Source organism: Lactuca virosa, chromosome 3, assembly GCF_052849685.1.
Source record: "Lactuca virosa cultivar CGN04683 chromosome 3, Lactuca_virosa_CGN04683_v6, whole genome shotgun sequence".
Taxonomy (NCBI): domain Eukaryota; kingdom Viridiplantae; phylum Streptophyta; class Magnoliopsida; order Asterales; family Asteraceae; genus Lactuca; species Lactuca virosa.
The window spans coordinates 9,856,744-9,874,451 of NC_136428.1; the positions used below are offsets into that span (position 1 = coordinate 9,856,744).

General features: G+C 33.0%; 2 protein-coding genes and 1 long non-coding RNA gene across 8 annotated transcripts; 1 reads left to right on the forward strand and 2 right to left on the reverse strand.

The window, feature by feature from the left end:
- Positions 1-751: 751 nt before the first annotated feature.
- LOC145162202 (uncharacterized) lies at positions 752-3,082 on the forward strand. 4 transcript variants are annotated; one of them, XR_013738960.1, is made up of 7 exons: positions 752-971; positions 1,196-1,733; positions 1,822-1,873; positions 2,042-2,099; positions 2,186-2,591; positions 2,666-2,751; positions 2,829-3,082. It is a non-coding gene; the product is annotated as an uncharacterized LOC145162202 (long non-coding RNA). The 4 variants fall into 4 exon arrangements; XR_013738959.1 differs by having other exon boundaries at positions 1,196-2,099; positions 2,186-2,359; positions 2,449-2,591; XR_013738958.1 differs by having other exon boundaries at positions 1,822-2,099.
- A 5,520-nt stretch (positions 3,083-8,602) lies between these two features.
- LOC145162204 (uncharacterized) lies at positions 8,603-10,167 on the reverse strand. The gene is made up of 3 exons (XM_079081415.1): positions 9,951-10,167; positions 9,168-9,283; positions 8,603-9,073 (listed from the first exon to the last, which is right to left on the reverse strand). The coding sequence occupies exons 1-3, from the start codon at positions 10,077-10,079 to the stop codon at positions 8,725-8,727; spliced, it is 594 nt and encodes a 197-aa protein (XP_078937541.1). The 5' UTR covers positions 10,080-10,167; the 3' UTR covers positions 8,603-8,724.
- A 785-nt stretch (positions 10,168-10,952) lies between these two features.
- LOC145165198 (YTH family protein) lies at positions 10,953-14,418 on the reverse strand. Of its 3 annotated transcripts, none has more exons than XM_079083880.1 (9): positions 14,241-14,418; positions 13,447-13,536; positions 12,602-12,822; positions 12,257-12,508; positions 12,084-12,160; positions 11,747-12,005; positions 11,468-11,527; positions 11,307-11,371; positions 10,953-11,219 (listed from the first exon to the last, which is right to left on the reverse strand). In XM_079083880.1, exons 2-9 carry the CDS (start codon positions 13,520-13,522, stop codon positions 11,156-11,158), a joined length of 1,074 nt encoding a protein of 357 aa, XP_078940006.1. In that variant the 5' UTR covers positions 13,523-13,536; positions 14,241-14,418; the 3' UTR covers positions 10,953-11,155. The 3 variants fall into 3 exon arrangements, with proteins under 3 accessions (XP_078940006.1, XP_078940005.1, XP_078940007.1); XM_079083879.1 differs by having other exon boundaries at positions 11,615-12,005; XM_079083881.1 differs by lacking the exon at positions 14,241-14,418 and having other exon boundaries at positions 11,615-12,005; positions 12,602-12,835.
- Positions 14,419-17,708: the final 3,290 nt, after the last annotated feature.

A 17,708-nucleotide genomic window follows, 5' to 3' on the forward strand; every position in this document is an offset into this window, starting at 1 on the left:
AGGGTTTAGGGTTTAAGTTTAGGGTTTAGGGTTTAATTTAGGGTTTAGGGTTTAGTAATGTTCACTTGGGTGAAGTAATAAACGATAATTGAGGAAAGAAAACAGGGATGGTAAAACGATAATGAAAGAAAGAAATGTTGTGGAGGATGATATATTTACCAAGTGAAACCAAACCGGGTATATCTAGCATGTTAAAACGACATATTTTAGAAGTTTAGTACCTAAGCTTAGGTGAGGCTGTAATGTATATTCCCTATATATATATATATATATATATATATATATATATATATATATATATATATATATATATATATGCACATTACATAAAAACATCAATCTTTTCAATTTTTATGGTACGATTGGCTTAGGGTGGTGTCGTGATGTAGGTTTTGAAAAAAAATGGCAATTGCTATTACCTATGATATGTTAGTCATGATTACAAATATGAAATAAGTTGATTGAGAAAATTGCAAATACCATGACTTCAATAAACATAAAAACGGACTTCAGATAAAATCAAAAAAAATCTCATAATCTAATAAATAAGAGCAATTTTGACACTTGGCATTCAATTAGCACCCTCTCATTCGATTTATCCCGCTCAAAATACAAAAATGAATTTCCCCAAATGCCCCTCTGCGTCAGCTTGCTCAAAATACAAAAGCGAATTTCCCCAAATGCCCCTCTGCGTCAGCTTTAATAGTTATGCATTGACGTTTATTCTCTCTTAAACCCTAATCCTCTTCCTTCTCTATCAATGTTTCGTTGCAAGAATCGGCGTTCGAAACGCTACCTCCAAGTAATTAGCCTTTGATTTCGGATTTGAACTAAGCTACAATCGATTTGGGTGTGATTTCTTTTTTGTAATTGGTTTTGGAGTCGCTATTGAGTTTTTGAAAGGAACTTATGCCCCGCCGATTACTTTCGCTTCACATTCCTCGAATGGTTGTTGTCTTCGTCACAGCCTGGTAATCATCTCCCTCCGCTTTGTGTGTTTAATATAGTGATTTATTCATCAAATTACAACGTTTTGTTGTCATTTTTTGGGTTATTACTTTATATCTCGAAATGGGTTCAATAACATGCAATGATTCAAATTTCGAAAGAGTTTTTATTCACTTTTTATGAAATAAATCAATTTGGGTGGAGTTCTTTGTTCTTGGACTAATGATAATGTTTTCCATCTATATAGGTGATGTAATGATTGTTTACAATCATAGGAAAGGATACCCATTTTATATGAGGATGAAAGTGTATTTATAATGGATGCCAACTGTGATTATTGAAATGTTAAGTTTTGTGAGTTTTGTTTATATTTGGTTATTTTGGTCTCTTATTGACATTTTTAGAGATAGCTATGATGAGTTGATATGCATTTGGTGTAAAAATGCAAAGAACATAGAGAGAATTTCACGGGAAAACGTTATATGTGAAGGTTTTCATGATTTGGTCACAATTTTTCAAGGAAAGTGGACTACATAAAGAACGCATCTTTCTGTAACATGATTGTAATGTTTTCCTTATAGTTGAAGATACAAATAATGGTAATCTAACGTCAAATATTGATCTTGAGTGTTGGGTGGATCAGATCCAACGTTTTTTACCAATGTAATGTGTAATAAACCGATGCAAATCACCAAGAGGATCTAATCATTGAAGTGACACAATAAGAGCCATTCAAGTGTATATTCGCAAGGGTAAGTCTCAAAGCAACTTTTATATGGAAACAGGTATTTCATGTTACTGACTTCTCTTATGAATTCTCTTAGAAGCACTACAAAACTCAGGTGTTGATATGACTCGTGTTATTATTTCTAGATAGGCTGATCTTGGGAAACCAGCAAACAGAGGAATCACATCCACTGCCATGGTTTGAGACACTGCATGATTTTATTATTAGTTTTGTGTGCTTTGTTGACGTGGTGGCTGAGATTATTAGGATGATTTTATTAAAAAGTGATACAGTTTCAGTTTTTAAATCACAGTATGATTTAAAAACTTAACCAGTCCTTGTGTCCTTTTTTTGCATAAAAATAAGGTTGGACAGAACAAAGTTTAGCTGGATGAAGCCAAAAAGATCAAAAGCAGCAGTGAGAGTAAGTTGAAGCATTATCATAGTTCATTTACCCTTTTGTAAATGATCACAATATTAATTTTTGGAAATTTATTCATTTATTTATAGAGCCTTCACTGTTTCTGGGAAGTTAAAGCCTAAAGAAGTTCTAAGAACCACATTATCTTCATTGCCAGATGAGTTTGTGGACACTGTTGGTGTTACTTCATTGCCTTCTAAGGATTCTTTTTCAGAAAGGAAAGAAAATTGGAATTCTTTCAAATGCATGAGGAACTCATCAAGGTTCTCATTTCTCATTTCTTCCATCCAAAATTTTACCTTTTTTCTTAATCTAAGGGTAAAATTGTCATTTCATCTTATTCATGAGGAAGAAGAGAAAGAATAAGAACAAGAAGCTAGAATGAAGCAATCAATGGATATCAACAAAGATGTAGCATTAGAAGAAATTATTAATTCAACAGCTTCAAAAATCCAAGAATAAGCAAGAGCATTAGAAAAACAAGAACTTTGTAAAGTTGGTGAAGCTTTGGCTGTTTTATCTTCTGCATCTATAAGCATTAATAACCAACTTATGATATTGTACTTTAGGTTGATGCTATGCTACAAAAACTTGAGAAAGAAATTTGCAAAAACTTGAGAAAGAATCGATGGTGTGGATGCAAAAATTGGTGATGGTGAGTTCTTGATAGGTCAATTATTAAATAATTAATTTATTAAATATAAATATATAATATTAATTTATGTTATTTAGAGTAAGGTTGCAAGGATTATGATGGAAAAGTTACCCCTGAAGAAGTGGCATCTGCAGCCATATACTTGAAAGATACTTTAGGCAAGGAAGATGTTCAAGAACTTATTAGCAACCTTTCAAAAGAAAAATGTTAGTATTTACCATTTAGCAAATAGTTATGGAAAATAGTTACGGAAAATATAGTAAAAGTTTGGGAGTAAGGCATATGATGTGGATTGATATCGCGGTTGACTTTCCAAAGGCAAATTTGATAATTTATTATTGTTGCAAATGTCTTTTAAAATGTTGATTTGACCACTACCTGTCAAAGGGGGTTGTATTCTAAATCATGCAAGAAAACATTTTGAAAATGATTTAAAATCCTTCAATGTTCAAGTGTCACATACATTTGGGTTTCACAACCATTCATACGGATGGAGTCTCAACAAATTTGCTTATTATATGCTCGAGATTTCATGGGTGGTTTGCAAGGCCATGGATTGATCTATTGTCATCTTCTTCTACTTATCAATCAATTAGCTATGGAGTATATATTTATAACATTTTTAATGTAATTGTTTTAATATTAATGTATAAAATATATTATTTTTAATAAATTGTTAACCTCTAAAGTGATGAAGTTATATATTTTTGTCTATATTTGTTGATAAATACTATTCATATTTGTTAGTTATTGTATGAAGTGGTTCGGATCCAACAAAAAATATCACGGCATGAAAAGGAACATATGCTTTTATCTATATTTTACTTATTTTTATAAATTGCAATAGTATTTTTACTCTTTTTTAAGTTTAATTATTTGAGAATGAGAATCACATAGTGGCTTGAATGCCGATGTTGATAATGATAATGATATTGGACGACTAAATAATAACATTCTGGAGTTTGTTATAACTTCATATACAAGTAGAATAAATTCTTTAGGTATGGGAGTTAATTCTCTCATTTTTCAAATTTATGGATCTTTATGTGCATGTTACTGTGGTTGAGTGAATAAGTTGTATTAGTTAAAAATGAAGTTTATCATGAAGTCTATAGATCCATAGTTAAAAAGGTATTGTTTATCATCTTATATTTTTTTTAGCTATATGATCTATATTTAAATGTATGATTACATTTTATATTTTAGGACGGTTTCGGTCACATGGTCAATGGTCAATAATTCGTAAACCAAATATAAGTTTGTTATTATTATTATTTTTAAATAGTGACCATTTGTAAGTCCATCACAAAAACATGTACCGTTTATGTTAGTTTTTTACACAAGGGCCATGTATGCCTTTTTTTTCAAACATGAAATGTTGATGTAGTTATTTATGTGTTATTGGAAGCGTAATTATTTTATTATTTGAAATTTGAAATAAAACAATTGCAAGTCTTTATACAATAAAAAACTTATCCAAATTAGAGTAATATACTTTCAAGTACATTGTTATAATTAGGAAACCTTGAGTGGCATGGTGACTTGACGAACATGTTGTGCTTAATGGCATTAAGTTTAAGCTTTTTTTGCATCAATATTTCTCTCTACATTTCAAAATGTTTAAATCCTTTACCATAACTCCCACGATTTTCAGATTTCAACAAAATTTTCATCATCCATGTTTGCATGTAAAATAAACAAAAGTCGTCGAGATTATACCAAGCTATTTTCAATATTTGAGATAGCTTGTACATTAGGTTTTTTAGTCATAATAAGGACAAGAAGAAAGATAAAGAAATATAAAACAAGGACATGAAGAAACATAAAGAAAAAATAGTCAATGGCAAAATAGGAAACAAATAATCAAAACAATAAGCACAAGAAACAAAAAAATGAGACCGATTATCAGTGGTGAATGGATAGCAACGAGACATCAAGGTGTATGTCACTTAAATCTTGATTTTCTTTTTTTAAGTTGCCGATTAAGATTTTCAAGTTCTCTTCATTATAAAAAAAAGTAAAAAATAAAGAAAATACTTGCTTTGTGTTATTTTTCAAATTAAATATATACAACTTGTCTTGTGCGTCACAACTTCCATGTATTTAATAAGAATAAAGCTCCAAAAGTGATACTATGTTGCATTATACAAACTCATGACTTTTATAAAATAGGTGGATTTACATGTGTAATTAAATATTTACAAATTACAAAGTTATTAAAAAAATACAATATTACAATTTATAAGTTTTTCTAAATTAATGATATATTATTTTATTACATAATCAATTTTTTTAATTTTATTTAAAATTAACACTCGTGGGTTCCACGGGTTTTAACCTAGTTCATGATATATAAAAGTTTTTATGGCAATTCCCCTAGTTTGTATGCAAGTTGCCATTTTTCACTCTTAAGTGTATGGATATACCTAAACATATTTGAAAATAGATTAATTTGTTATAGTGTTTGTCCAATACGTATAATATGATTTTGTATATCCCTTGTCATGGCCATGTTCTCTTCGTTTAGACATTGATGTGAATCAAACAAAATGCGGTTCTACTTTACTATCTCGGTCGCTCTTTTGGTACTTTTTGTATATAGAAAGACACGAACAAGACTTTGTTCTTTAATTGAACTTTTTTTTCTCTCTCTTTAAACCATAATTTGTTGGTATCTGGTTTACGCATTTTCTCTTTATTATAGTTTCACATTCCCAATTCGACTTTAGTTACAGATAATGGATTAGTTAGGAATTGTTTATTATAACAACACAACACCCATGTTCTTCTACATTCAAACAACACTTTCCAAGTCGTTGGTCTTGTCTTATTTAATTGAATTCCATACACCAAACACCATCCCACTAATAATATTCAGACACAACTTGCTCCAATGTTTTTAACAATATGAACCACTTGATATATGGCGATTAAATTTTGAAAATCCTTTTAAAAAGGCTATACCTATGTGTTTAAAACCAAGTCAATAGAAGATAAATATTATTTAGCAATTCATACAACAAATAGCTAAATAAATCTTGTAATTTAACAAGAGATTGTAACTCAAGAACAATGAATTAAACATGTATAATAAGAAACATATTCTATTTAAACAACTATTAACACATTATTGCTATAATCCAAAATTGAACCATCATTTTCTCCTTGTCACTTTGAATAGATTTACATGAAATCTATACCTTGCAAGCTTCGGTTTATTTATTCCGTTGTGATTGTATTTGAATTTTGAAGTATTCATTTAAATAATTTAATTTTATATCAAATTTATATGTTTACTTGTGGAACATTGAGATTTGAGCATTGACCATCATGAAAACCTATCTCATTGGTTTGTAAAGACCGTGTTGCTAATGGAATCTTCATCGCTAACCAATGTCGTCATGCTAATTTGCCTTACTTAATAGACACAAAATGGAAAAATTATATAAAATTCGTTATATATTATCTATTTTGTATGTTTTTTTTTCAATAAAAGTCATCCTTATTAACGAAAGAAACAAAAATTCCACTGCAACCATTCTGACCGGTAAATCGTTGATGTTTGCTTATTTTTAGGGATAAGCGTAGACGCACGGGCGGATTTAGGGGGTCACCGGTGGCAACGGCAACCCTTAATTTTTCCGGCCGTGGTGGAAAAATTTTCGAAAATTTTTAAAAATTTTATTTTTTTCTACTATCGTGCAACCCCTAACTTTTCCGTGCACCCCCTACTGAAAAATCTTGCGCCCGCCCCTGCGTAAACGGATACCCCCTTAATTATCTAGGATTGGAACCGGAACTGGCGGTTCCTAAAATGTTTGAATCGGAACCGAAACCGACGGGTATCGGTTCCAATACCGGGTGCCCAGTAGAGCTGGCAAAAAATCGGCCAAACCCGCTAACTCAACCCAAAATTAGCAAGTTGGGTTGAGATTTTCAACCCATTTAAGTTAAATGGGTCAACCAACTTAACCCATTTAATTTAATAGGTTGGGTTGGATAAAAATTATCAATTTGTTTTCAATCTGCCAACCCGTTTAACTTTAATATATATTTAATTTAATAATTATTTGAATATTATCATGTATTAATCAAAATATTAATTTATAAATATTAATGTTGTACTATTATTTATGTTTAAAAAATACAATCCTAATTGTCATTCTTTTTCTTAACTATTCTCCAAAATCACTTCGAAATTAAATTTTTTTAATGTTTTTGAACAGTTTATATGCATTTGTGAAATAGGATCGTGATTTGACATACTTTGAAATTTTATTTACATTTGGAACTAATTTGACCGATATAATCTTTGACATACTTTAACAAACTTATGTAGTAGGTTAGGTCGGATTCTACATAAACAGATCAACCTAGTGACAACCTATTTATCTAAAAGGTTTGGTTGGGTTGGAAATATCAACCCAAACAGGTTGGGTTGGGTTGAAAACTTCAACCCAATTAATAAATGGGTTGAACCCAAACCCAATACAGGTCGACCAATTGTCAGCTCTAATGCCTAGTTCCTTTAAATATGTTGAATTTTTAAAACTTATAAAAGTATATCTATTGTAAACTTACAAAAAGTCATCGTTAGCATCAATATATAATTCGCTACGTATTAAAAATGGGGATTAATAAATATCAGTAGCTTAAATAACACGACGAAAAAACATGTGTGTTTTCTTAAAACCTTTAAAGGTTCAAAACAAATGATTCAATTCTATATATTTAAATGATGTTATTAAAGATACGGCATAAATTATGTGATATATATATATATATATATATATATATATATATATATATATATATATATATATATATATATATTTAGGTTCATTTGAAACCATGCTAATTTTGTGAGACCGTGAGACCAAATCTAAAAATAATTTTAAAATGCAAAATAAAAGGAAAAATCCGAAAATTCTTTTTTTAATTATTATTTTCGTCACTTTAATTACCTAAAAAAATAAAAATAAATAAAAAAAAGTTACCGTTTTTTTTTAAAAATACGTGAAATATTCTAATAGAATATTACACTGTAAATATTCTAATGTGATTTTTAGAATGTTAGAATATTCTACTAGATTTGTCAGATATGTAAAAATATTATAATATTCTACTAGAATATGTAAAAAAAATGTATTTATTTTTATTTTTATTTTTATTTTTTTGGTATTTTTTTTAATTTTTTTTGGAAAATATAAATGACGAAAATAATATCTGAAAAAAAAATTCGAAAATTTTCAATTATTTTGCATTTTAAAAATGTTTTTTTTTTCTATCTACAAAATGAGTAGCTAGGATTACGTCTCACGGTTTCACAAAATTAGATCGTCTCACGTGAACTTAACCCATATATATATATATATATATATATATATATATATATATATATATATATATATACACACCGGTTCCGACATATACCCAGCAGGTAACGGTTCCATAAAAATAAGAAAATTCTCAAGTTGGGTTAGGATTAAAATTCTCAACCAGTTTATTCAAACAGGTTGTGGATTGGATTGAGATTTTCAACCTGTTTAGTATTGCCACCCCTATAGGCGATGGTGAAGAGGGATGGGGTAGTAGATGGACAAGAAAGTATGTTGTTAAAACTGTTACTAATTATATTAAGTGACAAAATAAGAAAGTATGTTTGCTAAAACTGCTACTTGCAGATATATTTGACCTAATGTATTTTCCCTTTTCGGATATATATATATATATATATATATATATATATATATATATATATATATATATATAACAGTTTTTGACATAAAAAAAAGTATGTTGCTATTTAGATTCCGTTTCAGAAAGTAAGATGCTAAAACAAGTGATTGAATTAACATAAAATGAGGCAATAGCTAACTTTTTTTTTTAATCTAAAACCCGATGCTATAAAATGATAAAATCCATGGTGATAAAGTGTAAATGTTGTTAGCAGCAATTAAAAAAATTTAAACGTTAACAAAACCCAGGGGGTGCTTCGGGGTCTTCATCACTACCATCATCGCCTTCATCTTTATCTTTACCTGTAGAAAATCCAAATCCAGGTGGTGAACTTGGATCCACAGCATCCTTCTCCAATACTTGTTTTGATTGATGGAGTGTTTCTTTTTCTTCTTGTTGTTGTTGGGGTAAGTTGATGTCAATTTGATTGTTTTGTATGCGGGTTCGTTTTGGGTCGGGATTTGGTGTTGAGAGTTTGTTGTAAACTGATTTTACGGTTTCTGTGATCTCGGTTTTGATGCCGCCATCGGGTGATCGGATTATTTCCCAAAGCCCGTTGGAAATTTGTTCGTTTACTCTGTCCCTATAATTTAAAATTAAAACTGGAATTTAATATTTGTAAATAAAAATCATTTGGAAAAATAAAAAGTGTGGGAAACGGGAAGAAAAGTACCCACCCGACTTCTTGATGGATGGTATCGGATAGTTGACGAGGCTTCATGTTCTCAGCTCCAGGGCGGTTAAGTGCCACCGACTGCTTCACCATTGACACAATGCTCTTTCGCAACTCTTCCTGCCACCACACACACACACACAATTCACAAACCAAAAACCTCCATGAACTGTCTGTTACTAATATTTCTATATACACCCACATAAGCTTAATTGAGAGGCACATCACATACATCATACATGCATTTGTGGGTTCAAAACTCCACTTATGAGCTTTCAAATCTTCAAATATACTCAAATCTGTTGATAAAATTCCTACTCACCTCAAGTTTGGTGATTAACCTCCATTTTTTTTTTATATATATTAAAACTAAGCAAGGAGGTTGGGTCTGTCTCCAGAGTCCAATATCCATACTTTGTTTTCTACATTAACAACCATGTCCTGAGAACTGAATTTATAAAGTCTACAACATCTTTCACCCTAATTGCCCTTTCTATGTTACATATTAGTGTGCCATGGTCACCTATTTATTAATTTAATTATACCAGTGTAGTGTGGGTTCGAAATTGCTGGCCAATTTTTCAACTCTGGATATGAAATCAGACTTGAGAAAAGAGAAACATAAATGACATGGATTTTGCCGGAAAGCAAAGCAGAATTGTGGAAGTCAAACATCACAAAAAAAAATTATTACAACTAACACTACTGAAGTTACCAAATGAAGCCCTAATGAACGAGTTGTATTTGCAAAGAGAGAGAAAGAAATTGAATCTAAATAGAGACTTACGTTTTCCTTAAGCTTGCGGATAATCTTGAGACGGAGGCGATCGAAATCTCCGTCATCCTTCAACTTGGAAATTACATCGTCGCAGCTGATCGTATGATTTACACCGCCGTTGCCGTTGCCGTTTTCCATTTATATTTAAAATGAAATGTAAATCGCTTACGCCCCCGCTCCCGAGTTTAAGTTAAAGAGAGAAAAGAAAGAAATGAGTGGAAGGGGTGGAAAGTAAGAGAAAGTAGTGCTACCGAGTTAATTAAAGAAAGGAAGTGAAAGGACTTTACTCCTGACTTTCTTTTGGATTTGGAAGGATTTGAAAAGAAAGAACAAAATATTTAATTTTTCTTCCATTTCTCTCCAACTCAGAGCACAAAAGACAAATTTTTTTTTTTTTTTTTTTTCTCCTTACTTTCTTTTCTCTTCTCTTCTTTTCTTTGCTACAACTTAGGAGCGGGGTGTTAGTCAATGTTATCGATGTTTTTCCCTTTGGCCTTTGGGGATGTAAAAACGAAGAAGCCAAAAGCTACTCATCAATTAAACCTTACCAGTCTTACAGCGATGGCCTATGGACTATGTATGGTCTTAGTCCAACTCCGGAACTCCCAAGGTCATGTTTAAAATTGCTGAACAGGTTAAAATTGAAAGTTTTGGATATGGTTCTAGTAGATAAGATAATTTTAATTTCTTTCAAACTCATATTTAAAAAAAAAAAAAAACGGTGTAAGTATGTTTAATAGATCCGATATACCGGTTGAACCACAAAACTAAATGATACGAATTTACTACGACTTTACAAAACTCAGTTAGTCCAAAGCAGAGGATCGATATGAGACAAGGAGCATCAATACATACATGTTTTCTAACACTATTTTTTATGAGGAAAATGTAGCATCTTTTACGCAAACAAATCTTTTTGGGTGTGGGTGGGACAAAATTACAATCACGGATGATGCATTTTTTAGACCCACTCCGAGGTCACAAGTAGTTTACACAAAAGAAAAGTAGACATATAGCAACAGTGTTGACATATTTATTTACATGTTAATTCACAAATTCAGTTTACAGATGATATAGAAAGTAAAGATATAGCTAGCAACCAAGAGTACAACATCATATATATTATAACTAACTTCTTGGTATCTATCATCTATCTTTCATTTGGCACATACATACTAGCAAATGAAGGAAAACCACAACTAAATTCATTCCAGTCATTTACGACGATGATGATGATGGTGATGCCGACTTCTCTTCCTCGACCGCGAACGCGAATCACTACACCAAAAAAATGATAAAACACTCGGACCATTTCAAGTCTTGTAAATCCTAAATATTTTTATTAAAAAAAAAATGTATACTTACGACTCATCATCGTGCTCTTTGCTAATGGATGAGTCTCGACTTTTTCTACTACAAGGCTCCTTCACCTGTTCAAATCCATCATCAATAATCATTATTCTAAAAAATATTTAATCACAAATATATAAATATATACTCTGATAAGTTTAAGTTTACTGACTAACCGGTTGACGTGACATTCTTTTGGCACCTCTGGCATGGGCTTCCAGGTACTCTTCATATGTCTGCATCAGTAAAAAGACCCCAATTATGATTATGAATATCATCATATGATTTAAAATAACTGATTTATTAAACAGATTTGACTCTACCATTTCGAGGATATCATCATCAGTAATAGCATTATTATTATTATTATTATTATTATTATTATGATTATGATTATTAGCATGTCCATGTCCTCCTCCGTTCCTTTCTGCACACAAATCCCAATCATCACATACCAAGGATTTATCACCACCACCACCCATGTCCACATTTTTGTTCATAAAACTAGTTTCTTCTGTGTTATGATTATGAAATCCCCCTGCTGCTTGTCTTTGATGAAATCTACTTGCTTCTGATTCATGCTGATACAGCATTGAAGGGTACATCATAGGTGTTGATGCTATATGCATGGGGGTGGGGGCCACCGCCACCTCACATTCCTCCTCTTGTAAACCATAAAAACTCGGTGCCAATATATCCATGTTAAACGCGTAACTGCATAAATATTAAAAACAAATCATATAAATTACCAACCTAAAAAGAATAACTTAAGGTGGTGCATCAAAATAAAACCTAGTCTGATTTTCATCCAAACAATTTTCCCCATCAATCAGCTCACACAGAGCTTCTCCAATATCTTGAGGTAACTCCTGAAACAAATTCATTAACCAAATAATATATTATTATTATCAAAGTCACACACATTATAGAATTAGAATGTAAGAATGGTATGAAGAAATGTCTACCTGGCAATCTCTACTGATTTTAACAGGTTTGTATTGATTCAAAGGATTCTTTAAATGAAGTGTCTTCTGGAAAGGCAAGTCTTGCAACCGAAGCCATTTCACCTTAAAACTGCGACCCCATGGTTTGCTTCCACCATGTCCATGGCTCCAAACATTGTCCCTTCTCCACCCAACAGATGACATCATCTGGGCATACCCTTGAAAGAAACCACTCATATTCACACTAAATATTAAAATCACCTTACCAGAATTCTGCAAAAGATTAAGTGCAAGTGTCATCTTCTACAACTAGATGGTTTGCAAAAAGATACACACAAAAAAAACAAAGGACAATGAAAGTCTTACATGATAGGCTTCTTCCAAGATGGGTTCATTCATCATTTGGGTAGCCCAAATTCCTCTCTGGATTGATAGTTGGATATTATCATGGTTTAAACTCTTTATGATGAAATATCTTGATTTACTCCTTTTATTTGCATTTGAGGTTCCTACTTGTTCACAAGAATGGTCTTGATCTTCTGCCCCAGAACGATACGCATCCTTTTCTACTTTGTCATTTGGGCTTTCTATAACAACATTCTAACACATTCATTTTAACTACTAAAAGAATGATTCATTCAACAACTGATACCATAAATGATGCTTGTTATTCATACATAATATGATATGTACTATTTGAACGTATCATCATAAGATATTGCTATACACTTCTTAGTAGTCTTATAGGGTGGGAATTAAGTAACAGGTATCCATGTTGGTATCTGTGATAAAGTGGTTATTGAAGGGTAATAAGGTCTTTTTTCCTAATTGAGTACAAATAGAAGGTCTGTGTTAGTTAGTAGGGATTATCTTTTGTAACTGATTGAAGTAAATGCTAGGATTATTTTGTAATCAATTGTTCCAAGCTCTAATCATTCAATTCAAGTCAATCTTTCAGTTCTAACTACTAGTTCAGGTAATCATAAAGCCTAAATAATAACTCAACAATGTTCAAGTTTTACTAATTCCACATATAGTAAGTGCAACTTGGGGTCCCACCACAAGTAAAGTTCAAAAATAAGATTCTTTGTAGAAGTCATTTAATGTTAATACCTAATGTAAAACCAAACTATGACTCTGATAATACACTATTTTTATGTACAAAATGACAGACATATTTAAACAGTTTTCCCAGGATTAGGGATCACTACCTTGATTGTTCTTAATCTCTACATCAGGCTTCCATTCAGTCACTGAAGAATCAACTACAGAATTATCAACAGACATGGTCACGTTCTTGCCTGTATCATAAAGAAAGAAGAACATGTGTTAACAAATATAAGATGAGTTAACATGGATGCCAACAACAGCAAGAAGCAGAAATCCAATAAATTAATTTGTTAGGAACAATAAGTGAACAGGTTAACATCACAGCATAATTTTACAAGCTGCTAAAATTGCTAGTGAAATGAACACTTTAGATTCTTTAACATCACCACGAAAGAGGATGCCCTGTATATTTAATGTTGTTTAACATCACATGCAAATCCAGCCATCACCTTTCTTAACCTATCCAAAACCATATACTATCAGAAACCCAACCTTGCAAAACGCCTTTTTCTTGAACAGCCATGTCTTATATCCAGTCCATTTTGGCCTTTCCCACTTGTATGCATACAGAACAATGTTTTTTTTTTTCTAGGCCAACCTTAGTCCACTTCCTAATTCCTATTCTACAAATGTGTTCATCCACAAAACAAATTCAACGGAAACAACTTGTAAGCCCTAAATTGATGCTAAGTGTAGTCCTTCGACACGCATATAGATACTAAAAAGGCCTATATAACCGAGAGGTAATCTTAGTTGACAGCATTGGAAGTAAAAGCACGACTCAAATTGCAGCGACAAACACCAAATTCATCAAAGTTCGCATGTAAACAACCTACTGATACAGCGAATGTAAATTAAGAAAAAAAAATCCACGACATTAACAAGAAACCAGTACCTTTTACAAAGAACGATAATCCTCAGGGGAGAGTAGTTTCGATAGTGCGTGTAGATAAGCTGTGCCCTAATTTCCCCGGAAAAGCCCCCTTTGGGCCAACTTCTGGTTTTCGGCTTTCCGGTGCCGTGGTCCAAAAGCTTTTCAACAATTCAACTAAAATTTAAAGAATGATAAATTTAAAAAAAAAAAATGAATATCAACATTTTTTACCAAAACATTTACTTGAATAATTTTAAATTTCTTGTAAATGTAAAATATAAAATATGTAATATCTTTAAGCCTTAATACGACATATTATCACTGGGTGGAAGTAATGTCGTTATAAGTCGGTGTATAGGTATGGCAAGGAGTAATTAATAAACAAGTTTCAATTGTGGCAATTCCACTAGGATGCTATCCCCATTCATCTATTCACCTAAAACAATCGAGTATTATCACAACAATGTGAAAGTCTTCGGATATTTGTATAAAACAATGAATGGTTGCCAAGTATTCCAACCAACGTTACAACACTAACCATTAATTTTTTTTAGGTAGGGAGCAAACTAATAAAATCGTAGTTGTTCTTTTGTTTAAATTGAACTGAACAAATGAATAAACATGACACATAATCAAGCGAATTTACTTGTTTGTATTCGGTTGTTTTAAAAAATATTTTGTTCATATATGTTTGTGTGCGTACTAATGAGCATAAATGAATATACACAAATGAACATTAACACATACAAATGAACATAAACATCCAATAATAAAAAAAGTTCGTAAGGGTGAATGTATTTCAAACTTACAGCTCTGGTAATAATTTTAAATTTCAGGCTTTTAGCATTTTATTATGTTGGCTTATACATATAATTGGTCATCATAAATTAACCTAAACAAACATAAATGAGGGAATGTAAATTAATATAAACGAACATAAACACACAAATTTGTGCAATGAACATAAATGAATGTAAATGATCGCAAACAAACGGACATAAAACAAGTCATCATTTATATATATATATATATATATATATATATATATATATATATATATATATATATATATATATATATATACTAGACGAATTCTCGCGTATTGCGCAACGTAGGTTAAAGATATATTGTTAAAATGTTGAAAAATATATATTTAAAATGGTTATGTTATTGACATTAACTTTGACATAATATTTTGAATAATATTATTCATTAACATCAAACCACATTCCTCGGTAATAAAATTAAATATAATTATCTATTTAATATTATTTTTAACAATTGTTATGATTGATTAATTTAAATTTTTTGTAACGTCCAAAAATTTCACGCCAAATTCAAACTTTTTTTTTTAATCACAAATAAAAGTCAAATAGTATTGTTTACAAAATGCTTTCAAATCAATATCCATCAGAGTGTCCCAAAATCATAACATAAGGATGAGGAGCGGTACGGTCACGCATTCGCCTTGCCACGATCTCTCGAAGTACCTAAAACAATAAACTGAAAACTGTAAGTCCGAGGGCTTAGTGAGCTACCCCCAAAATACCAATACCACACTGACAATACCATATCAGTAACAATCAATCATGCATACTGGGCCATCGGCCTGACTGGTCCGCCCTACCGGGCCTACAGCCTATCTGAATCTATTCATGCATACTGGGCATTCGGCCTGACTGGACCGCCCTACCGGGCCTACAGTCTATCAGAATCTATCCCGAGCCTTCGGCATGACTGGTCCGCCTCGTGGGCCTGCAGTCTCCCCGGACCGCTCATAGGGTATGTTGGCCTTCAGCACAAAGCAGGACCGCCTCAACCCAACCAATAAGCAAATAACCAAGTTCGCATAACTATCATATACTGGCATATACAAACATCAAACATATCTGTCATACTGATCATCAACCATAGAATCCTCTCGTAAGTAGAGTACCGACCTAGCAGGTCACTAACATACCAATCCTTACGGATCATAAAGCATAACATACTGTCTACCCTGATTCCGATCTAGCATACCAAACCATATGTAGTATACCATAACAATAACAACTAAAAGGGTCGGCCTTGGTGCCGTAGACCCTATCGATATAGTGAGGATAACTCACCTCGCAGATGCCGACTCGAAAGGTAAACTCCAATTCTCGGATCACTTGACACAGGCTCCACCACCTATGACCATAGTACAATATACTCATAAGTCCTTAAATCTATAAGGTACTCCATAACCCACCAGTCAACCCCTGGTCAAGGTCAAAGTCCTCAGTCAAGGTCAACAGTCCATGTTGACCCCCAACTCGCCGAGTACCCTTGGCTACTCGCCGAGTTCCTCGAAGCACATTCCACTCGCCGAGTCATCGGGGTGACTCGTCGAGTTCCTTCGATTGTCGTTCAAACTCTAAGGCCACCCGTCGAGTTTCCTCCTTGCCACTCGACGGGCACACACGCATACATATCCTAGGGAAAACTCATCCGACTCGCCGAGTTGTTCTTCAACTTGTCGAGTCTTATGGTGATCTTCATCGGACTCGTCGAGTTGTTCATCCAACTCGTCGAGTTCACGGCCATCTTCATGTGACTCGCCGAGTCACCCTTGCGACTCGTCGAGTCCATTCAGTCCTTTTTCCATACAGACTTGTTTTGAGCCATGCAGCAGCTCCAAATCACAGATCCAAGCTTCTAGGGCATGCTTTTCACGTAAAGTTGCAAACTTTACGTGCATGCATGACTAATAAGGCTCTTAATGCCAAAACTAAGTTCTTAATGGGGCTTTATGCACAAGGATGGCCTCATTCTCGACCAAAATCAGAGCTTTATGACTCTAGAACCCAAGAAGGTTACAGATCTGAAGTTACAACTTAAGATCTAGCTCATATCCCACATTACCATCTCAACCAAACCATAAAAACCCTAGATCTCAACCAAAATAGGTCTAGAAAGAAAAAGGAGAAAAGATGACGACTTGATACCTCCAAATGATGCTATTTGAGGTAGATTTCTGATCTCCCACACTTCCTTGCTCCTAGCCCTTTTGTTTTCCCCAAGCTCCTTTCCTCACAAGATCTCCTCTCCAAAGCTTTACACACACAAGAATGAAACACCACACAAATTAGGGTTCTCTGAGCTCTCAAAGGACTGCAAAGAGGCCGAAGGAGGCTTATGCTTCCTTAAATAGGGTGCAAACCCCCGGGATTTAGGGTTTCATCTGCCAGCTCCTACTTGCCGAGTTCCAATATGGACTCGTCGAGTAGGTCACTTAACACGCGATCCCACCCCGCTGCTACTCGACGAGTAGGTCAACCAACTCGTCGAGTAGAGCTTCACCCAATAAATCTTATTTAAACAATACCTGAGAATCGGGGCGTTACAACTCTCCCCCACTTGAACTAGACTTCGCCCTCGAAGTCTGTCGGAATAAACAATGACGGGTAATGCTCGCGCATCTCCGCTTCCGGCTCCCATGTCCATTCGGATCCCCTCTGATGTTCC